This window comes from Zosterops lateralis, assembly GCF_965231275.1.
Source record: "Zosterops lateralis genome assembly, chromosome: 4".
Classification (NCBI taxonomy): Eukaryota; Metazoa; Chordata; class Aves; order Passeriformes; family Zosteropidae; genus Zosterops; species Zosterops lateralis.
This window is the reverse complement of record NC_139765.1, coordinates 17,147,204-17,166,455: the sequence shown is the minus strand read 5'-3', so window position 1 is coordinate 17,166,455 and position 19,252 is coordinate 17,147,204. Positions and strand designations below refer to the sequence as shown.

General features: G+C 40.4%; 1 protein-coding gene across 3 annotated transcripts in view; it reads right to left on the bottom strand.

Annotated features, from left to right (window-relative positions):
- Window positions 1–5,282: 5,282 nt before the first annotated feature.
- IPO8 (importin 8) overlaps window positions 5,283–19,252 on the bottom strand; it is a 52,413-nt gene continuing 38,443 nt past the window's right edge. For 2 of the 3 annotated variants that reach the window (XM_083859490.1, XM_083859491.1), the window contains exons 21-25: window positions 18,689–18,909; window positions 11,997–12,202; window positions 10,353–10,583; window positions 9,567–9,683; window positions 5,283–8,875 (exon numbers count right to left, since the gene is read on the bottom strand). In XM_083859490.1, coding sequence (XP_083715616.1) covers window positions 8,778–8,875; window positions 9,567–9,683; window positions 10,353–10,583; window positions 11,997–12,202; window positions 18,689–18,909 — 873 coding nt within the window. In that variant the 3' untranslated portion in view covers window positions 5,283–8,777. Of the gene's footprint in view, window positions 8,876–9,566; window positions 9,684–10,352; window positions 10,584–11,942; window positions 12,203–18,688; window positions 18,910–19,252 lie in introns of those variants that run through there. The other variant, XM_083859492.1, reaches the window with a different exon arrangement.

Here is a 19,252-nt window from a genome sequence, read left to right as displayed (position 1 = left end):
AATACCTGCAGAGGAGCTTCCCAACCTGTACCCCCCCACATGACACTGATGATACTGTTAAAAATGGGCGGAGATAATATTTTTCTCCTTAAAATGCCTTTATTAATCAGCTCTTACAAGGGTGTCTCGAGGGACTGGCAGCCGGGTTTGCCCTTGAGGAGGAGGGTCTTGGTCAGCTTGGCAGCCGGAAGTTCCTACAAAGCTGGAGAACTCTTTCCTTGCTGGGGGTCTCCAAGGAGGTCTGATTTCCATTGGGTTGGCTTGGGGTCTTGCCTTTTCTTGGGTATCTTTAGGTTACAACGAGTTACAAAAAATTGTCCATTAATATTCTAGGGTATACACGGTTTAGTACTGTCTGTTGTGGGTCTAAATCTTACATTGATTTATTTTTATAGGGGTTTTTTGGTGTTAGAGTCCCAGAGTGCACTGGGATTCTTAATTTACATGTACTACGGGGTTGCCCTGGGGGGGGGGTGTGTATTTAGCAATCGGCGCTGCAGCTCATGGCGGGAGCGGGCCAGGGTTATTTCACAATCAGCGCTGCAGCTCATGGCAGGAGTGGGCCGGGGTCCGGCAGCAGCGAGATGGCCGCGCGGCGGGAGAGTGGGCACGGCACATTCCGGCCACGCCGCACGGGGAGTGGGTGCCTCGGGGGTCTCGCGGTTTCGATGGGGGGGTGTGTGTATGCTTCTGGCCGCTCTGCACTGAGAGCGGTGTGGGAGCGGGCCAGGCCGGGAGTCGGGGCGGCTGCGGGGGCATGCCGCATGGCTCCAGCGGCAGCGGCGGGGGTCTGGGACGGCCATGTGGGTTGGGCTGGCTCAGCAGTTCGGGGGTTTTGCGGGAGAGCGGGGCAGATTCATGCTGGCTCTGGTGGGGGAGGGCTCGCCGGCACCGGTGCCTCGGCGGCGATTTGCTGCGGCTTTCGGAGCGGGTTTTTGGAGCAGGCCGGGCCGGGAGTTGGGGTGGCTGCGGGGGCACACAGCATGACTTTAGCGGCAGCGGGGGTCCAGGATGGATGCATGGGGCGGGAGCAGCGGGCTGCCCTGTCGGCAGAGCCACGCCAGGGCGGTGGCAGCAGCGGGAAGGCACGAGCAGCTGGCATCTCACGGGGGTCGGGGCCAGGGCAGCCTGCTCCGGTGTCTGTGGGGGGTGCAGGCTCTCCCGACGGCGTGCGAGCCCACTACGGCGTCAGGGTGGGCTGCGGGCGGCTTCCAGCGACCAAGCAGCCCCCGCCCCCCCAGGGGGACCACGGAGGTGGCTCCTTACTGTTACATTACAATTTAAAATTATTAACATTTAAAATATTAATACACTCATAACAATCAAGGGTTTCAACTCTTCAAATCTCTAACATATATTTAGGAGCTTTCCAATTTTCACTCCTTTTAATACCATCAGTCATCTGGAGTTCTGCTTCCAATCCATCAAGTTTACTTCAAAGCCTCAAGGGGAATTAGTAATTGGGATGTCATTCATCACCTTGCTGAGAAGAATTTCTTCTCCAGAAGAGCCTGTCCACAAGCAATACACACAAAATACAATTAAACAGTGTCACTGCTAGACAGATTAAAATTGCAATTCAATAGTGGAACTCGCTGTTGCTGAGTAATTTAATAATTTAAATATGTTCTGGCACAGCTTCTGTGGAAGGTATTAGCAGTGATCCAAACACCAGGACCTAGCAAACTGTATGGGTAAAGTTGTAGCTCCACTAGAGCCAACAGCAAAACTCCCAGGCACTTATACAGAACCAGAATTTTGATTTCTCATGCCAGCTGCAATATGTTGCTATGGCGTTGGGCAAATTACACTAATTCAGCCTCCCTAGTTAAAAAATGTGGACCACTAAGCACTGTTTTTAGAGAGACAGATGGTGGAGGATACACAGAAGTGGCACATAGTGGCCCAAAGGGCAAGCATTATCAATCAATGTAATTTAGCGAATGGGCTACTTCAGTAACTCACCACCAGAAAAATACTCCCCTGATACAAATACCGGGCTTGCAGTTTCAGCCTGGAAAATTTACTTCTTGTCCTGTGGAAGCCTGGTGAAAGTGTCTTCTTTATGAATTCCATGTACAGAAGACTGGCCAAAACTCTGATGCAGGTTACTATCTTCACTAGTGTGATATTTGGAGAATTGTGTTTGGGTGTTCTGTGTCAAACACCAGTTATGTTCTTTCACAGCCAATGTGTGTGTAAATGAACAGTTGCCTTCACGAGTCAGAGATTAATAAACACACCGCTACACAAATGCACATATTAATTCTGGATAACACACATTTGTTTAAAATTAATTTTCAGGTGTTATTGCAAAGAAGTTTTATGTATGAAAAGCAGCTATAAAACGAGATTTGGCTCCTTGGTATGTGGCATGTTACATTTTTTTAAGAAATAGTATTCTTCCCATATAAATGCACAACAGACGTAACATTTGACCTAAGCAATGAGATTTATTACTGTTTTTAAAGCAAATTCAGCACAGCTTAAGAGAACACTGTACAGAATTCTTCAAGCTAGGAAGAGGTTCTTCTTGTCACCGATGCATGCTTTGCATTTGTCAATTCTTGCCCTCAAAGCCAACCCACAGTTTAGTATTATTTCAGGCTTTCTACAAAGGTGATGATCCTGCAATTCAATCCGCTAATGTAGCACATAGCAGGCTCTCTCCAGTCACAGCAGTCCTGGGCTCATCTCTTTGCTTTAGTATCAAAAGATATGTGCATGGCCTCTTTGGTCTCTTTTGGAGCCCCCAAAACATTTCATGTAATTTATGTCAGGCATTATTCAAACAGCACATGCAATCAAAAGCAAGTGTCACACATTGTGTGGCCATGAAAAATAAACATTACAGCTGTGATCAAGGAAGGTGTCTTGCTTATATTGTCTTACATTAATTTCTTTACCTCATGCACTTTTGTATAATATTTACGGTTTCATATTTCCTTCAGAAGCCATAGTTCTTCTGTTTTCTAAAAATAACCTGCTTATGCACATCTTCTCTTTTCAAAGCACTGTTCTTCCTTTTGTTAAGTTTGTTTCCAAGATCTCTGTACATGAAAAGTGATGAAATATGGATATGTGCGACTTCACTAACAAACATGTTGAAAATACCAAAAAATGAGGAACAGTTCTTGGATAAACACCTTCAATGGCAATGAGTTCTGTGAGAAATGAATAACCTCTATGTTATGCAGAAATTCTGCATTTTGTATAAGGGCGTGAAACATGACAATAAAAACATACCTGAGAATAATATTAAAATCTCATTTCAAGAAAATTTTTGTTGCTCAACAGCTTTAACTATCAAGTAATTTTACAGGTTTTGAATTTCATTTCACGTAACATAATCCGGATGATCCAGCAGCAGCCCCTGACTGATGCTCTCTCAGGTGAATCCTGCGGCTGACACAGTTGCATTCATGTTGGAGAAATCCATGTATCTGGAAATTCAACTCCTACCCCACCATGAGCAGAGTGAAACACTCATACAGTCTACAAAGAGAATTCTAGCATTAATATACCACTTCCACCTCATTTTTCTGTTATGAACAACTTGTAATCAAAATCCTTTTCTGATATTAAGTTCAAGGCACCGCACCAAATTTGGAGCTGCCCAAGCACATTCTCTTCCCAAAGGCAGGCAGAGGACAAAGTTTATGGACGCTTCTCTAGAAGATGTAGGCAATATTGGGAATGCTGCAGATCTCAGATCATGTCAAAAACATCCCCTCTATTCAGTTGGATCCTTTCCCAATTCATCACAACCACATATGCCTGCAGATTCTCTCTGAATTGGTGCTCCCCAAAACTCTTCTAGTCCAAGAGTAGTTCATCTGCCAGCTCCCTAGACAAAGACCACTTTCAGTAGCCCTCTAGGAGGTATGCTGATAATCTTTAAGAAAGATTGTAATCCCACTGATGGTCTCCTATTGGTGATTGCATATCACTCAGGACAAGCAGTTTCCAAGACTTTTTAAAGGGACGCATCTGATTTCTGGCAGAGAAAAACCACATTAGTCTTCACCTTTCATTAATGGCTGTCAGTCAGGGTTCTGACATGCATACGGACAATGCATATTGTATTTGAAGAGTATCTGCGTGTATTCGCAGTGAGTATTGGAAATAGATCCACAGGCCAGGAAAGTTTCTGCCTGTCTATAGTGCCCAAGCGCTGCTTTAATTTTCTTTCATTTTACACTGGTTTTCTCTGATTGGTTTTACAGAAGTAGTAGCAGTGGAAGAGGTGTCTAAAGCAAGCAGCTTGGCCTGTTAAAACATCCTTTTTATGATACGGTTTTATGCTGAGATTTTCTGGTATCTGGAATAGTGTCTGGCTTCCTTAAACACAATGGGAATGTGCATCTCTACTGTATCCCACCCAAAGGAATGGGTTAAAACCTGATACCATAGAGAAAAGAAAGCTATTTTCACTCCTAAGATCAAGAAGTTCATAGCCATGCCTGTTGTATGCTTTTCTGCAGTAAGGGAAAATCAATTCTCTGGCAACCTGCAGAGACAGCCTCTTGGACTTGAAGAATATGCTCAATCAGGGACAGAGATTCTTGAGGAACTGCCCACCAGACTGCCAAATATTAACCAAAGATTGACTAGGGCATATCTCAGAATGAGGACTGGGTACTCCATTACACAATGCATTTTTGCCTATCCCTTGAACAAATTTCAGTACAAGGTGTGAGGATTTCAAAGTGCCCATATTAAGGAGTAAATCACAGAGAGGCTCATCAAACCACATGAGGGGCTTTTGAAATTCTGTTATCATCTGTGTATGTCAAAGGAGAGACTGTTCTACAGAGAGAAACACAACTGATAAATTGCATTGTGTCAAGAAAAAGATTTTATAAAAATTGTTGAAGGTTCACCTTTTCAGGTATTTTGAAAACTCCCTGAAATATCCAATAATATTGTGGCTGACAAAAGAAAAGAAGAAAAAGACAGAAAAGTATTCTGGAAACAGGACAGTTAATCATTCATGTTGTCTACAATTCCTTTGGCTCAAGATAATCTCAAGACAGACTCTAGCTTTGTAGTAGGAAAAAAAAAAAAAATCTACTGTCCTACCATCTCTCCTCTACAATGTATGATGGAATCCAGAGTCAGAAACAGCCAGGAATTCACAGGCAAAGGGCATGTCCTAAAGTAGAGCATTATATGGCTCCCTGTCACCTCACAGGCAGCCTTTTTCCCTAAAGCAAAGAATCTCACAATACTATTTGTGTGACATTCTTTAAATATTTTGACTCAACACTCCCAAAGCACATGTGGGTTTTGGGGGATTGTTGAGGATTGGGGTTTTTTAACCTTTTTCTCAGCTTGACATTCTGCACTCTTCCTGGAAGTGGCTATTGTGATTAAATATTCTGCTTTGTAATGAAAGCAAGCAATGTACTTCAATAACAGCAAAAAGAGGCAGTTAAAACATGTGGTGATTCTTATTTTCCTTTCACAAGTGACAAAACAGCATATGCAATTCAACACCCATGATCAGTTAATTTTAGCTGGAAAAGCAGCTTATGTAAGTTACCATTTGCTACAATTATAACCCCCGTAACACTAATTTCCTACGTAAAGCCACTGTAGTGTCCATATGGATCATCTTTACATTTTGGGAATATGGGCATGGGGCAACATAACTCACCAGTTATCATCAGCCTTGGTTTTATTTTGCAATACGTTCAGGATTCTCTGTCCTTGCAATGCCAAATACACCATGCTTGGTTGGCAGTGCTGGTATCTTATATTCTGCAATTACCTCGGCTTCAAAGTGAGACAGTAGATGCACATTTGTGTTACTCTCCCTTTAATGTAGTACAAAGTTGGACACAGCTCAGAAAGAAACACCTAAAATCTATTACCTATTTATGTTCATGTACAAATGAGTATTTATCATGTTAAAAGAGAACCATATGTTAAAGTGGAGGCCAGAGCCCAAGAAATCTTTCTGGATGAAAAACCTTTTCAAAAAAAAGGAATAAAATAATTAACATTTGCTTTTGCCAGTAGAAACATTTGCTCATGAATCTTCTGGGAAGGAAAAGGCATTTAACCTTTTTACATGCCATTCTCTCAGTCATCTCTGACCCCACTGCAAAATAGACAACAAAGATTCCCAACTCCACACTGCTGATTAAACTCTTGTATGAAACATCTGGATGAAATTTTCTTGGCAGTTGATTTGAAAAGTGTACAAGAAGCAGAACTGGGGAGCAGCCATAGTTCAGCTGAGTGACACCAAGATGATGTTATACAAAAGCAGATTTTACCTTGAACACATCATCTCCTAAATATTAGCCTGTGACTATGCAAGCAACCTCATTAGCAGAACAAAAATAAATCTATCTTCTACTCTGCATGCCAGTATAGAGAAGGTAAATAGGCTTTGAAAGAAACCCAACTTGACAATCTTGCTTCTTTTAATAAAATAATAAAGGACTTAAACAGAGTTTACCTGCCTAATACCGAACTTCAACTGACAGGTAAGAGAGAAGTCATCAGTGCCCTTAACATCCAAATACAATTTCTTAAATTTGTGAACGATTTCAAAACTTCTGTGGTTTGTGATAAACTCCCCAACAAACTGGATGTATTGCTTTCCTACTTACTGTCTCAGTCAATAAACCCTGAGGCCTAAATTAGCAAGTGACCTGTAATTTTCATAACCTGACATTCAAAATAAAGGATATTTTTTGCCCTCTGCTGCTTGAACTTAAAGAGCCTGTCCAATGCAGCTCAACAGACTGTTCTGTTTTGGAAATACGGACCCTGGAATTCTCACGATTTTCCGCATGTACAACAGGCCTAAAAATGAGACATTTTCACTGCTGCTATTAACTGAACAGCATTAGTTAAAAACCTACATGAACCAGGCCAACTTTACTCTGTAGCTGCTGAGGAGAGAAGGCAAATAAAAGAAAGAGGAAGTAGCAGCACAGAAACAGCCCTAGAACCTGACACAAAGGTGCAGGAAATAGGAAAGCGTAGGGAATGTTCTGCCCCACAGCTGGCAAGCTAAGAAAATTCCAGAAGGAACAGGCAGAGATCCTCTGGCCTTTTCCAGAAGCCAAGGCACAGAGTGCTTCTGATTTATCAGACTCAACCAGAATGACAAAAATGAAAGCTTCAGCACTGCACAGGACCAGCAGTCTGTAATTTACTGTAACTGTGAAAAATTTGATAGGGTATGGGAAAGGCTTTGACTTTTTATTTGGGCCACTGCTGTAAAGAAATCAATTATTAGCATGTGTTTAAAATTGACTGGTGAATATTTTTAAATCATAAAGAAATTAACACACAGAGACAAAATCTGGTCTAAACATTTTATCTCCAATCCAAAGTTCACATTCTAAAGCACCCCTACGGCTTTTTGCTACACCACTGCGATCCCAGCAGACCTGAAGGAGGGGCACCTATTGAAATTAGTACTGCTATCACTTCCTCTCTAAATCAACTTTTCCACAAACACCTTGTTCTATAGAACCCTTTGGGTTGGAAAAGACCTCTAAGATTATCAAGTACAACTTTTAACGCTGTGTTCACTGCTAAACCCTAAGTGCCCTAAGTCTGTGTGTTGTTTAAACACTTCCAGGGATGTTGATTCCTCCCACTTCCCTGGGCAACCTGTCCCATGGGAGGAGGTTGTGACCACCCTCTTCCCATGAGGAAATATTTCCTAATATCTAGTCTAAACCTCCCCTGGTGAAAGCAGTCTTCAGAATGTAGGAAAAAAAAATATGTCAGATAAAGAAATTTCAGCATGGAACAAGAATAATCAACTGCAATGCAGACCAGAAATACAATCACAGAGTGTAACAGTAAGAAGCAAGTTTAAAGCTGTTCTTTTTCTATCAAAATAAATAAAATATTGCAAATATTTTGTACCACAATATTCAGTACTACCACTGGAATGGCAATGAATGAATAGAACTGGAAGAGATTATCTCATGTGTAATCCAATATTCATCAATAATAGCAGAAATAAGTTGTTATGTAGAACATCTGCATCAGAGGGCCACACCACTTGTCCAGGCAGGAGCTAATATTGATGGAGATTTAGGGTAGCCACCTGCCAGGCAAGCCATTGTAACTCAAGTGAGTTGAATTCATAGCTAAGAGAAGTAATTTAAGACTACTCCATCAAGAGAAAACTTGCCATTTTGTTAAGACCCTTTGACATAACCAGTGTATGCTTTGCAACTCCAACAAACACCTCGCTCTACACATTTGGTCTGCACCAAATAGGGAAGGTGTGCTAATATTCTGAATGCAGCAATTTTTATGCAGCCAACAAACAATTAAACAGAGCACTAAAAAGCAGGTGATTGGAAAACATGGAATCAAGGCTTACAGTGTATCGAGAAATGTCTTTACACTTAAAAAATTATAATGCACTCAAAAATCCATTTGTTCAAGCAACCCATGTACAACAGAAGGCACTGTTATCCATATAAATCTATCAATTCTGCACAGCAAAAACCTGAGAAGTGCAACTCAATTAGATGCAGCCTGGCCCCTCCCGGTCATCCAGGTTCCTTGAGGATGAATGTTTCCTTTCAGTCCATCAACTTATAAAAACACCACAAGAATTTGTACATTACTGTAGCTGGTTAGAAAGAGCATTCTGGTGGAGGAAGCACACTGCTATTTTCCAGAAAACATTCAGCAGCATTAAATTATCCTCCCCTATCACTCAGAAGTCACGATGATTTCAAGAAAATGTAATGATGAGACCCTTCCCATTGACCTTTGGAGCCAATCCTTCAGTTGCCACCGGGAGTATTTCCAGCAAAATTAAATGCTGTGATCAGTCCTTTGTTGTCAAATGTGTAGCCACTTTGTTGTTCTATTGTCTTAGTCTCTAGAATTCAAAGAAAAAGGATATGAAAAATAAACTATAGAGAACAACTTTGTCTGAGACAATACAGCTCAGCTAAGAATGCAAAGTTACGGAAAAAACTCTCAGCTGAGTCAAAATTCCATTCCCTAAATGCAATGACAGGAATAAATTACACTCAGGTTTTCTCTAAAGGCATAAATGTGTAAACCTCTACAACAGAGTTGAGAGATTAATCCTCTACTGAATCAGTTTATGCTACACTATTCTGGATTCTTTTTGATTAAATCTGAATTTATTTTCCATGATACAAGCTTTCTACACATCTAAAACCTCACACTAACTGCAAAGGCAATATTAGTAGTTAAAAAGTTAGAAAACTGTTTAACACATAATAATTTATAGTAATCTTCATCAAATACCTAGCTGCAGATAGATATTGCCTTAAGATGATCTTAATTTCAAATGTCAGATTGTGTAAAACTAGTTCATACCTTGTTCAAACAGCAGCACAAGTCAATGAGAAGGCAATTAATTAGAAACAACAGTAAACTTACTCTGAATAGCACACTTCCAGGCAAGGAATAATGTAATCATGATATCCTGCTCACACTTCCTAGAAAACGTTAATTAGCACAGAGGTTGCTGTTACAGATTAGAAGCATCTCCAACATCTATTCAGCAGCTGAAAGGGGGGCCCAGGGAAGTGACTCACCTGCAGCAGTTCTCCGATGCTCTGCTAATGTGTAAATCTCCTGCAGCTGTTTCTTCTGATCCTCACTCAAGGGTGCAGTCAGGGAATGGTACCAGGCTGCATCCCGGCTCTGCACCGCTGTCAGGGCAGCAATGGAGGAAAAATCATTTTTAGCTTATATACAAGCTCATTTCAGAATAACAAAATGAAACACATGGAAATTCTGGTTGGTTTTAAAACAGAACCTGCACTGCAAAACAAGGTCAGTATTCCTGTTGGTTTTCCTTGCACAGAATTCCCACTCTAACAGAGGCAATCCATTCTGGGGAACTTAATTTACATCCTCTGCTTTCTGAAACAGGAAGTTAACCATGTGGCCATTATTCATGGACAATATGAACTGAATCTTCTCATTAAAAACTCATGAAAACTAAAAGCAACAGGATCAGTGAAACAGGAAAGGGAGAAAATAATTTCTCCATTAACATCTAGAAGGTGACAAATATTTCTCTACATAGGAGTCCCTCTAGTGAACAAGCCCCACTTATTTAGGCTAGGATTGAAAAATTCTGAGGGAGAATGTGAAAAGAATTAATCTCTGGCTGTAATTGCTACCATTTGTTTTTTGCAGCACTAATAAGCCAAAGAATTGTAAGACTAACATTAGAAAGTGAGATCACATTCTACAGTTTTGGTAATCTAAGCTATTACTCGTAAAAAAGAAAAGGGATTTCCCCAGTAATGACCATAAACATCTCCAAATGATTTCATCATGTTGTATCATTCTGCCAATCAGCAAACACATACTTAGAAGTGCTTGTGTAAAAAACTGGTATTCATCAACACCATTTTCAAGGTCAAGAGGTGTGCTGAACCCTTCAAGAGCAGTCTCTTCCAACGCATCTTCATCCCAGTCATCATCATCATCATCATTCTCTTCCTCTCCACCTCCAGCACTACCACCCCCTCCTCCACCATGGTTCTTTTGCACTGCCTGGCTCACTTCATTTGTCTCATCCTCATCGCTCGGTATCTCTTCTGCAAAAGCATTGATACGTTTTGTAAAACAAAGTTTAAAACTATAAGGAAACAATGACACATGAATTAAAAAACATTAGTAAACTGAGGTTTTGGCCAGAAAGGGGACTATCTCCGGACACCCCTTCCCCAAAATCTTCAAAGTTTTAGAAAAATGAAACTGTTAAAAGATTTCCTATGTTCAAAATCAGTTAAACCTTTGTTTCTATGCAGACCTGAGGAATGTGAAACTGCCATCTTTTTCTAGTTTCATTTATGCGGTCACTGTGCAATTATAGGGTCCAGAACTTTTGAGGAAATGTCTTCTATGAAATGGTCCATTACTCTGCTTTTTAAATTACAGAGACTTGCACAGAAACCACAAATGTACGTAAAACCATAAGAAATCCATCTGTAGACTGTCTGCTTCTTTTCTTGAGTGTTGCCTTATTTGAATAACTTAAGTTGGTGTTACCGTCCATTCTGCTTATGAAACTATGAACCCCAGAATTAAATCCAACAACCTGCAATTCTAAATATTACTCTTTCTTACTTAAGGAAAAGTATTTCTGACTTATAATCAAGATTTTAAAAAACCAAAACCTTAATTTCTAAACCTGCAGCTCTTCCTATGTTAACAGTATAGAAAGAATAAAGATGACTAGAGATGCAGCAAGCAGGACTGAATCACAGGACAGAGATTTGAACATTCCTGTGCTGTTTCCATACTGTATTCCTATGTATTGAGAAGAATTCTGTGATTCCATAATAGAACAATCATGGGTGAAATGTGAGTTGGTTACATAATCTACTTACATCTAATCTAATTTTCAGACCTCAAAACATCTACTCCTTGTCAAACACATTTGCCTGCAATGCTGTGCATATTTCCCTCCCCACAATTCCCTCTGTAAGGCATTCTTTGATGTTTTTTCTCTTCTGGCAGACACAGAGGTTAGAGGCTGATGTGCTCCAGGAACCTTAGCTGTCTTAAACTCCACTCTGCAAACAACTTCCATTTGGATAAAGATGACCTGCCAGGATCTCCTTCAAAATTCAATCAAAAAGGTCTTTCAAAGAGTTGGGTAGTGGAACAGCCTCTTTCCAGAAATTAAGAATATTGGTACTAGTAGAGTCCTGGCAAACTCCTGCTGCCTATGTGAGAAGACAGGGCATATTCACAAATCCAGAAGAGTAGACTTGCAAGTTACTCTTAAACCAGTACTACCCTTGCACAAAATGTTAGCTATTACACATTCAAACATTTTAATTATACTTTGGGGGGAAAAATCAACTCCTAAGATTGTATTTCAAGTATCCAGTAAGCCAAGCTATTTTCAGCAGACTAATGAGTCTTAAAAACAAACTGCAACTTCTTACCCCCTTTAAATTAAATCCAGACAAAATCCACAATGTGAAAAGGGGAGATTTTACCATTATCTTCTGCAAAGCGTTTTTCATCTTTAGCATGATCCTCATGTTCTGTGAGCTCTCGTGAGGCGCAAACTTGTTTTAAGCCCAAGAAGAGGAGGAGGATTGAAGGAACAATCTGGGCAGCCACAGCATCCACTGCAGGTGGTCGGTTCTGCAATTCCATTAGGATGCTCAGTCCTATTATACACATCTTCCTGTCATGGAGCCTGACACAAGATGCAATTGTTAGAAAAGAATAGATTTTCACTGCATATTTAAAGAACATTAAAATCCTGGTGTTTGACATGGCAGAAGACAATGTCTCAGAGGCTGTATTCAAAGTCTATGTTCAAAGATCCGACACAAACTATCTTCTTTGTTCTGAATGCAAGTTTCCCACTGGAAAGTACCGGTCCAATAACAACTAAACATCTTTCAAGCACTGAAATTCCTAGAGCAACTTTTTCTGATTACTAATGCAAAATTTGTAAGGCAAAATAAATACTGTTTAATAATTATGTAGACTATCTTGTCTTTAATAAAGCATTTTATACAGATTATCATTATTAAATAGGATGGAAAATTAATTTGCCTTGGCTTTGATAGCAGTCCTGTTTCCAGGACGGAAATTGGAGAAAACTATTAGTGAAGAGCAATGATAAGCAGAAATGCATTGAATTGCAGGGTGCATTTATGGAATGCCCCAGGGATAGCTGAAGTTAAATTGTGAGAAGTCCATCAGAATGGCTGTCTTATACATATTTCAGTTTACAATTTCTAATGCTAACTTGAGACACATTGCTAATTCTGGTGAAAGCAGGGAAATAATTCCATCTTATCAAGGATAACTGGCAGTATACTCACACTGGGAACTTGCAAATGACTAGACTGCCAGTAAAACAAACTGCAGACAACTGAAGGGAAAGAAATTCATTGAATTAGCAGCAGAAAGAATTTTATGTGACCATAAAATAGTCAGGAAACTAGGTAAGAACCTATGCTCTTAAACATAATAATTGATTTTCACTTCCAGAAAGAGAAGTTTCTGCAAACAAGTTGAAAAAAAAAAAAAATAAAATCTCTGAATGCCTCTGCAGACACTCTGGTTCTCCTTTACTAAAAATATCGGAAGTATTCAACTTGGAACTAACATTACAGTATTCTGTTATTATGGGCTTGAGAGGAGCTTTTTTTGCTCAAACTATTCAAATTGATGCTGACAGCTTCTGTGAAAGGCTTCTGCAGGACAAGTAGTGCCAGCAAAATGAAGAGAAACCAAGCAAACCTCCAGAGCTGGCAGAAAATGGCCATCCTCTAAACTCTTGGGATACTTCCATTACTAACCAGTTTAACTTTGGAATGAAGAGAAATTGAGAGAGAAGTAAGATGGGCACCACAAGCTGCAACAAATCTAACAGGGGGACAACCAGCTTAATTCACCACTTCAAAAATCACTACAGAAATATAACTTTTAAGTGCTTAGCATTTCAGTACCAAAGTTCCTATATGACACGGTACTGAACTATCCTATCCTTTAAGTAACACAAGTAATCCTGTATTGCAGCTTTCTAAACTTTACTTGAGCTTAAACAAGGTTAGAGATCTGGAGGTATTTCATGACACCTTCCACGTTGTCAGTCCTATTAGGATTTACTGAAGTGATTCATTGCCAAGACTAGCTGACAACAAAAATAAATTATATATGACCATGCCGAATATTATGATCCCAGCAGACCTCTGAAGAACAATAAAGTCAACCAGCACATCAAATAACACACTGTGTCACACTGGGTTTGGCTGCTCGGTTACACGTGTTGAAAAATGCACCAAAGTGCAAGCAGGAAGAGAGCATTCCTGTAACCATAATCCTTTGTTTTCAGATGGAATGGGACACAAAAGAGGGCACACAAACCAGCCAGGGAGACTGAGACAGAGGAACAGGGTCTGTTTGCATGATAAAAACCCCATAAATCCCTTACTCCTCTCAGCTGAAATGACTTACTCCTGCATATTGAAAACAAGCTGTTTGCTCTCATGCTGACACTTTGCAAACCAAAAGCCAAGCTAAAGTTAATGCTACCAATAAATGAGGGATAGCTTAGTGCAAGTAGAAATGGAAAAAATCTCTCTACCTCCTCTTTGTGTCAGCACTGTGATCCAAGTGTGACCAAAGCTCTGTAATCTATGCATAAGATTTCTATCCTGCATCTTGACACTGGGAAGCCATGAAATTTCTTCAGGACCCAAATGTACAAAGAAGCAATTTCAGCTACATGCACCAGAGTAAATTAACAACTTTTAGCGTATGTATGATATTTTTTATCATACATTTGAAAAAGCTACCATTGCACAATGCCAACTGCAAAATGCAACAATAAAATGTAAAAAAAATTAAATCCTAGTAATTAATGGCTTAGCTTCATATTAAATTATCATTTTGGGACAGTGAATCAAAGTACAAGAATGAAGCCTTGCTGTTTGAAAAGGAGTCATAATTGGGAAGTGGCCCAAACGACCAAAACCCACAGCATATTGGTCATGTTCCACTTTAAAGCTGCTAAACAGAGAAGTTGCAAAAATGAACACATCTTCAGAATATGCAGAACAGCAGAAATTCAGGCATCGAGCCATCTTTAGTGAACCTGAGCCAGAAGGAGACTTTACTTTCACCTGCCAGCAGAGACAAACAGCATCTGCCTTGCCTGAAGTTCAGTGTTGTACTATGCCCCAGCTGTATTAAGGACCCATAGGACTCAACAAGAAGAATAGAGTTTTATAATTTTTTATAATAGCAAAGAATGGCTTCAGGACCATTCTGTTGCTATCAAAAGGCCCATTATTTCAGCACCCTTCCATCTGCTCAAGGGAGCCTGGATATGATTTTCCTTAGTAATTTGTGCTTTGAGATCTGTACTTATTTGCTCAGAAGCACATAATAGCCCTCCCTAACAATCAGGGGCCCTGCTCATTCCTCAGTGGTTTATCAAGCCTGGAGTGCTAAACACTCAACACACAGCACTGCAATGCACAACTCCAAGCTAAGTCTATTTTTAACAAGCTGTGTGTGGTCCTCATAATCTGCAGGACCTCTTCTTGCTAACATACTTTCTTCTAATACAGCACAAAGGATTTTAAAATCTTTTGTATTTTAAACCAAGCCGAAAGTATTTCAGAGAAAAATTGCTAAGCCTTTCCTTTTACTGGTTTGCTGTGCTCCTTTATGTGAGAATCAAGTTTCTTTCTATTACATCAATCCAGTTCCTGGACAAACTGCAAATAATTAGCCATTTCCTTCTAGATGCAGAATTGGAACCAACATGAGACTGGGATTTTTATTTACAACTCTAAGAAACCTAGGATTTTTAACTATTCAAACTCCTATCAAATATATAACCCTATTCAGCTTCAAAAAACCCAAAATCACTTACTGAGGGGTTTTTTGAAGCAAGTGAGATTTTTCTTTCATCCTAGTTACCACAGAAGAATTTTTAGTATAAGAATAAGCACAAGTCATGCAGAAGTTTCACCCAAACCTCAGCTGTCAGGAAAAAGGTAGAAAGTGGTAAGGAGTAAATGTTTCTGCAAAAGGCTTTCCAGTGTGAAGTTACTGTAGAAAACATTTAGAAATAAATACAATATCCTGTGGCATATAGGCACTATCAGCACACAACCACAGATATGTGATATCCACTATGACATACTGAATTTATGCACAGTCTTACCCTTGTAAGTTCTGAGTTCTCCTTGCCTGGCTAATTTTTAATATGCTAACTTTGTAACACTTTTTCAATAGTTTCCATGGTTTTAATAACATGGAAGAACAGCTACTTATCTTACCATAACTGCTTTTCCCCTCAATTTTTCCAATGGATTCCATCACATGTGTTTACACATGCTGCTCCAGAAATACTGCATTCTTTTGGCAAACACCATTGGCTCCAGCCTGAGCATGTGCAGCCATGCACAACCCTACAGCTGGCAGAGCAGGATCTATGGGAACAAAGACTTCACAGGAACAGAAGAAAGACATAGAATCATAGAATGGTTTGGGTTGGAATCCAATAGGATGATGTTTAGTAAGTCCAAGTGCGAAGTCCGGCATTTTGGCCACAATAACTCCCTGCAACATTACACGCTGGGGATGGTGTCACTGGACAGTGCCCAGGCAGAAAGGGACCTTGGGGCACTGATGACAACAGCTGAACATGAACCAGCAGTGCTCCCTGGTGGCCAAGAGGGCCAATGGCTCCTGGCCTGGATCAGGAATAGTGTGGCCAGCAGGAGCAGGGAGGTCATTCTTCCCCCGTACTTGGCACTAGTGGGGCCGCACCTTGAGTGCTGTGTCCAGGCCTGGGCCCCTCAGTTTAGGAAGGACGTTGAGATGCTTGAGCATGTCCAGAGGAGGCAACGAGGCTGGTGAGAGGCTTGGAACACAAGCCCTGTGAGGAATGACTGAGGGAGCTGGGGTTGTTTATCCTTGAGAAAAGGAGACTCAGAGGTGACCTTATCCCTCTCTCTAACTCCCTGAAAGGTGGCTGTAGTCAGGTCTCTTTCTCCAGGCAGCAACTTACAGAATGAGAGGACACAGTCTCAAGCTGTGTTAAGGGAAACATAGGTTGGATATTAGGAAAAAAGTTTTTTACAGAAAGGGTGATAAAGTACTGGAATGGTCTGCCCAGGGAGGTGGTGAGTCATCATCCCTGGATGTGTTTAAAGAAAGACTGGATGTGGCACTAGGTGCTACCTTTTAGTTGAGCTGCTAGGGCTGGGTTGTACTCAATGATCTTTGAAGGTCTCTTCCAACCTAATAATTGTGTGTGTGATTCTGTGTGTGTTGAAGGGACCCTAAAGGTCATTTAGTTCCAACCCCTCTGCCATAGGAAGGGACACCTTCCACTAGACCACATTGCTCAAAACTCTATCCAGCATGACCTTCAACACTTCCAGGGATGGAGTGTCCACACAGGAGTGCGGGATTTATGTGGACAAAGCATCTTGAACAGGCACTGTCACCACCACGTTCCAAATTTCCTGCATGGTTGATAAAGAAATGACAGCAAGATTCACCTGGTCCTTCATATCTGGAGGTAGATCTACTTTGATCTTGTCCAGTTTCTCTAGGATCTGTGAGTTTACCAAATTATTTGAATCTGGGCCTAAAACTGCCTCTTAATGGAAAGTAAGTTAAGTGTAAACCCAAGCAGCAAATGGCAGCTGATGACAAAAAGGACTGTGCAAATAAGGGTTCCCACTGCTCACTCATGAAGACATGAACTTGTTAGGAGGGGACCCAAGAAAAGGCTTTAAGAACGTGAAACTTTTTTTTGCATTGCTGTCTTTTCCTGTTCAGTTAGGCCTCTGAATCTGGGGCTCCTTTAATACTCCTAAGAAAACAAATGGTCTGCCTAGAAGCAGTGCTCTCCTGAGGGAAAGCAAGTCCCTTACAGCACATCAGTGTTTCACCAGCAGAACTACAGCAAAAACCCTACCCTACACTTGGAAGCCACAAAGTGAGGAGAAAGCACAGAAGGAGGAATGACTTTTAGATTTATGCAATATTACAGATAATTATTTCTCTGGTAACAGCAGATCAAACAGACTTTTAATCTTCGGCTGCCATTCAGGTGCAGTCTGGGCAGAATGACGGGCATGAGAAACTCATGTTTAACTTTTCATTTTCACAGGCTTTGTTAACCTTTGTCTCAGCTCCAAATACGAGTTTATTTGAACAGCAGTTTCAGTAACTGATGTTTTTTGAAGAGCAACACAGAAGAACTGAAAATGAAGCTGTAGCCCACCATACTATTTGAGACTGGAGCCTAGTCAGACCCTCAACATTTTTCCTCTCTGAATCTGACTAGTTTCTCACTGAATGCTCCAGGATGAACGGTTTCAGGCTATAAATCTCTTTCAGTTTACCATCTGTAGGGAATATCTTCTTTCCTACATCTATATGCACTCAGCATGTGATATCTAGCAGAAAAAAAAGAAAGCACAAAGAGATGAAGCTCAGGAACTTCAGCCATAAAAGAAAATCAGCACACAGAAATCCTAAATGTCTTGTCCTTTTGTAAAGTTGGTAAATATAAAAATAATTTAGTAATTAACAATAATATTACCAAAAGATGTGGAAGAAGCAACTTAAGGAAGACATGGCCTAATAAGCCTACCCATACACCTGTAGGCAGATGTCAGCCTCCAGTAACAAGAGCAGGAAGGTGAGAGGTAGCTGTTAACTACATCTGTCTGCTTAACCCATAAGTGGATTTGAATCTCACAGTTAAGACACCACATCTCAGCTGAGAGGCAAGCACTGGCCTTCACCTCTGCTCAGCATCAAGTGCATGCTTTGCTAGGTGATGACAGGCTTTGTTCCCCCTCATTAACTTTACAAATGCTCAGCTCCTGCCTGAGTGCACACCAGTGCAGCACACACACATTCAAGGGAGCTCACAGTGATGTTTAAGTTCAGCAGTATGCTAAGCAGTCAATAACACAATGATAAATATGCAAGTTGATTGTGAAAATTAATTTAAAATCAGAGGTGGGGTTCACTGGAAAGCATTTTTTTTTAATTAAATGGACCAGCTAAAAATAACTTATAAAACACAGAACAGAAAGTACACAGTATTTCAGATAAAAAGTTACCATGTTGAAAACCAGCTAGTCAACTCCAAATATTGTAAAAAAACCCAAAAACCCTCAATACTTGCCCAAAAAAACAGTCTGTGTCATTCATCCATTGGTTTATGAACTGTGCAGTGATGGGCTCAGGATTGTGTGGAAATCTGATGTTCTCCAAGGTGTGCAAAAGTAGGTCAGGATTGTAGTACAGTGCAGCTATGGCAACTTGAAGACACATGGTACGAAGTTCACTTGTTTTAACTCCTCGAGTCAAGCGCTCCAGAACAGCCTCCACAAAGAGGGGAATACACTGGACATATAATGAGAAAAAAAGAAAAGGAAAGGGAAAAAAAAAAAAAAAAAAAAAAAAAAAAAAAAAAAAAAAAAAAAAAGAAAGAAAACAGTCATTAGATATGTTGCTTGATTATACGAAATTTTATAGTTCTTTTACCAGAATTATGTCCTGAGTTATCTGAAGTTCAGATATAGAAGCAAGGAACACATTCTATTCACTTTCTAGCCTCCAATCACACGCTTATAAATCTTCCCCAAAACAGCTCTTCTCTGAGCTAAAAATTGCAATGTTATTCTGAGCACAGGGGAGAATATTTGGGGCCATTTGGTGAAGTTTGTTCTAGCATGTAGAAAAGCTT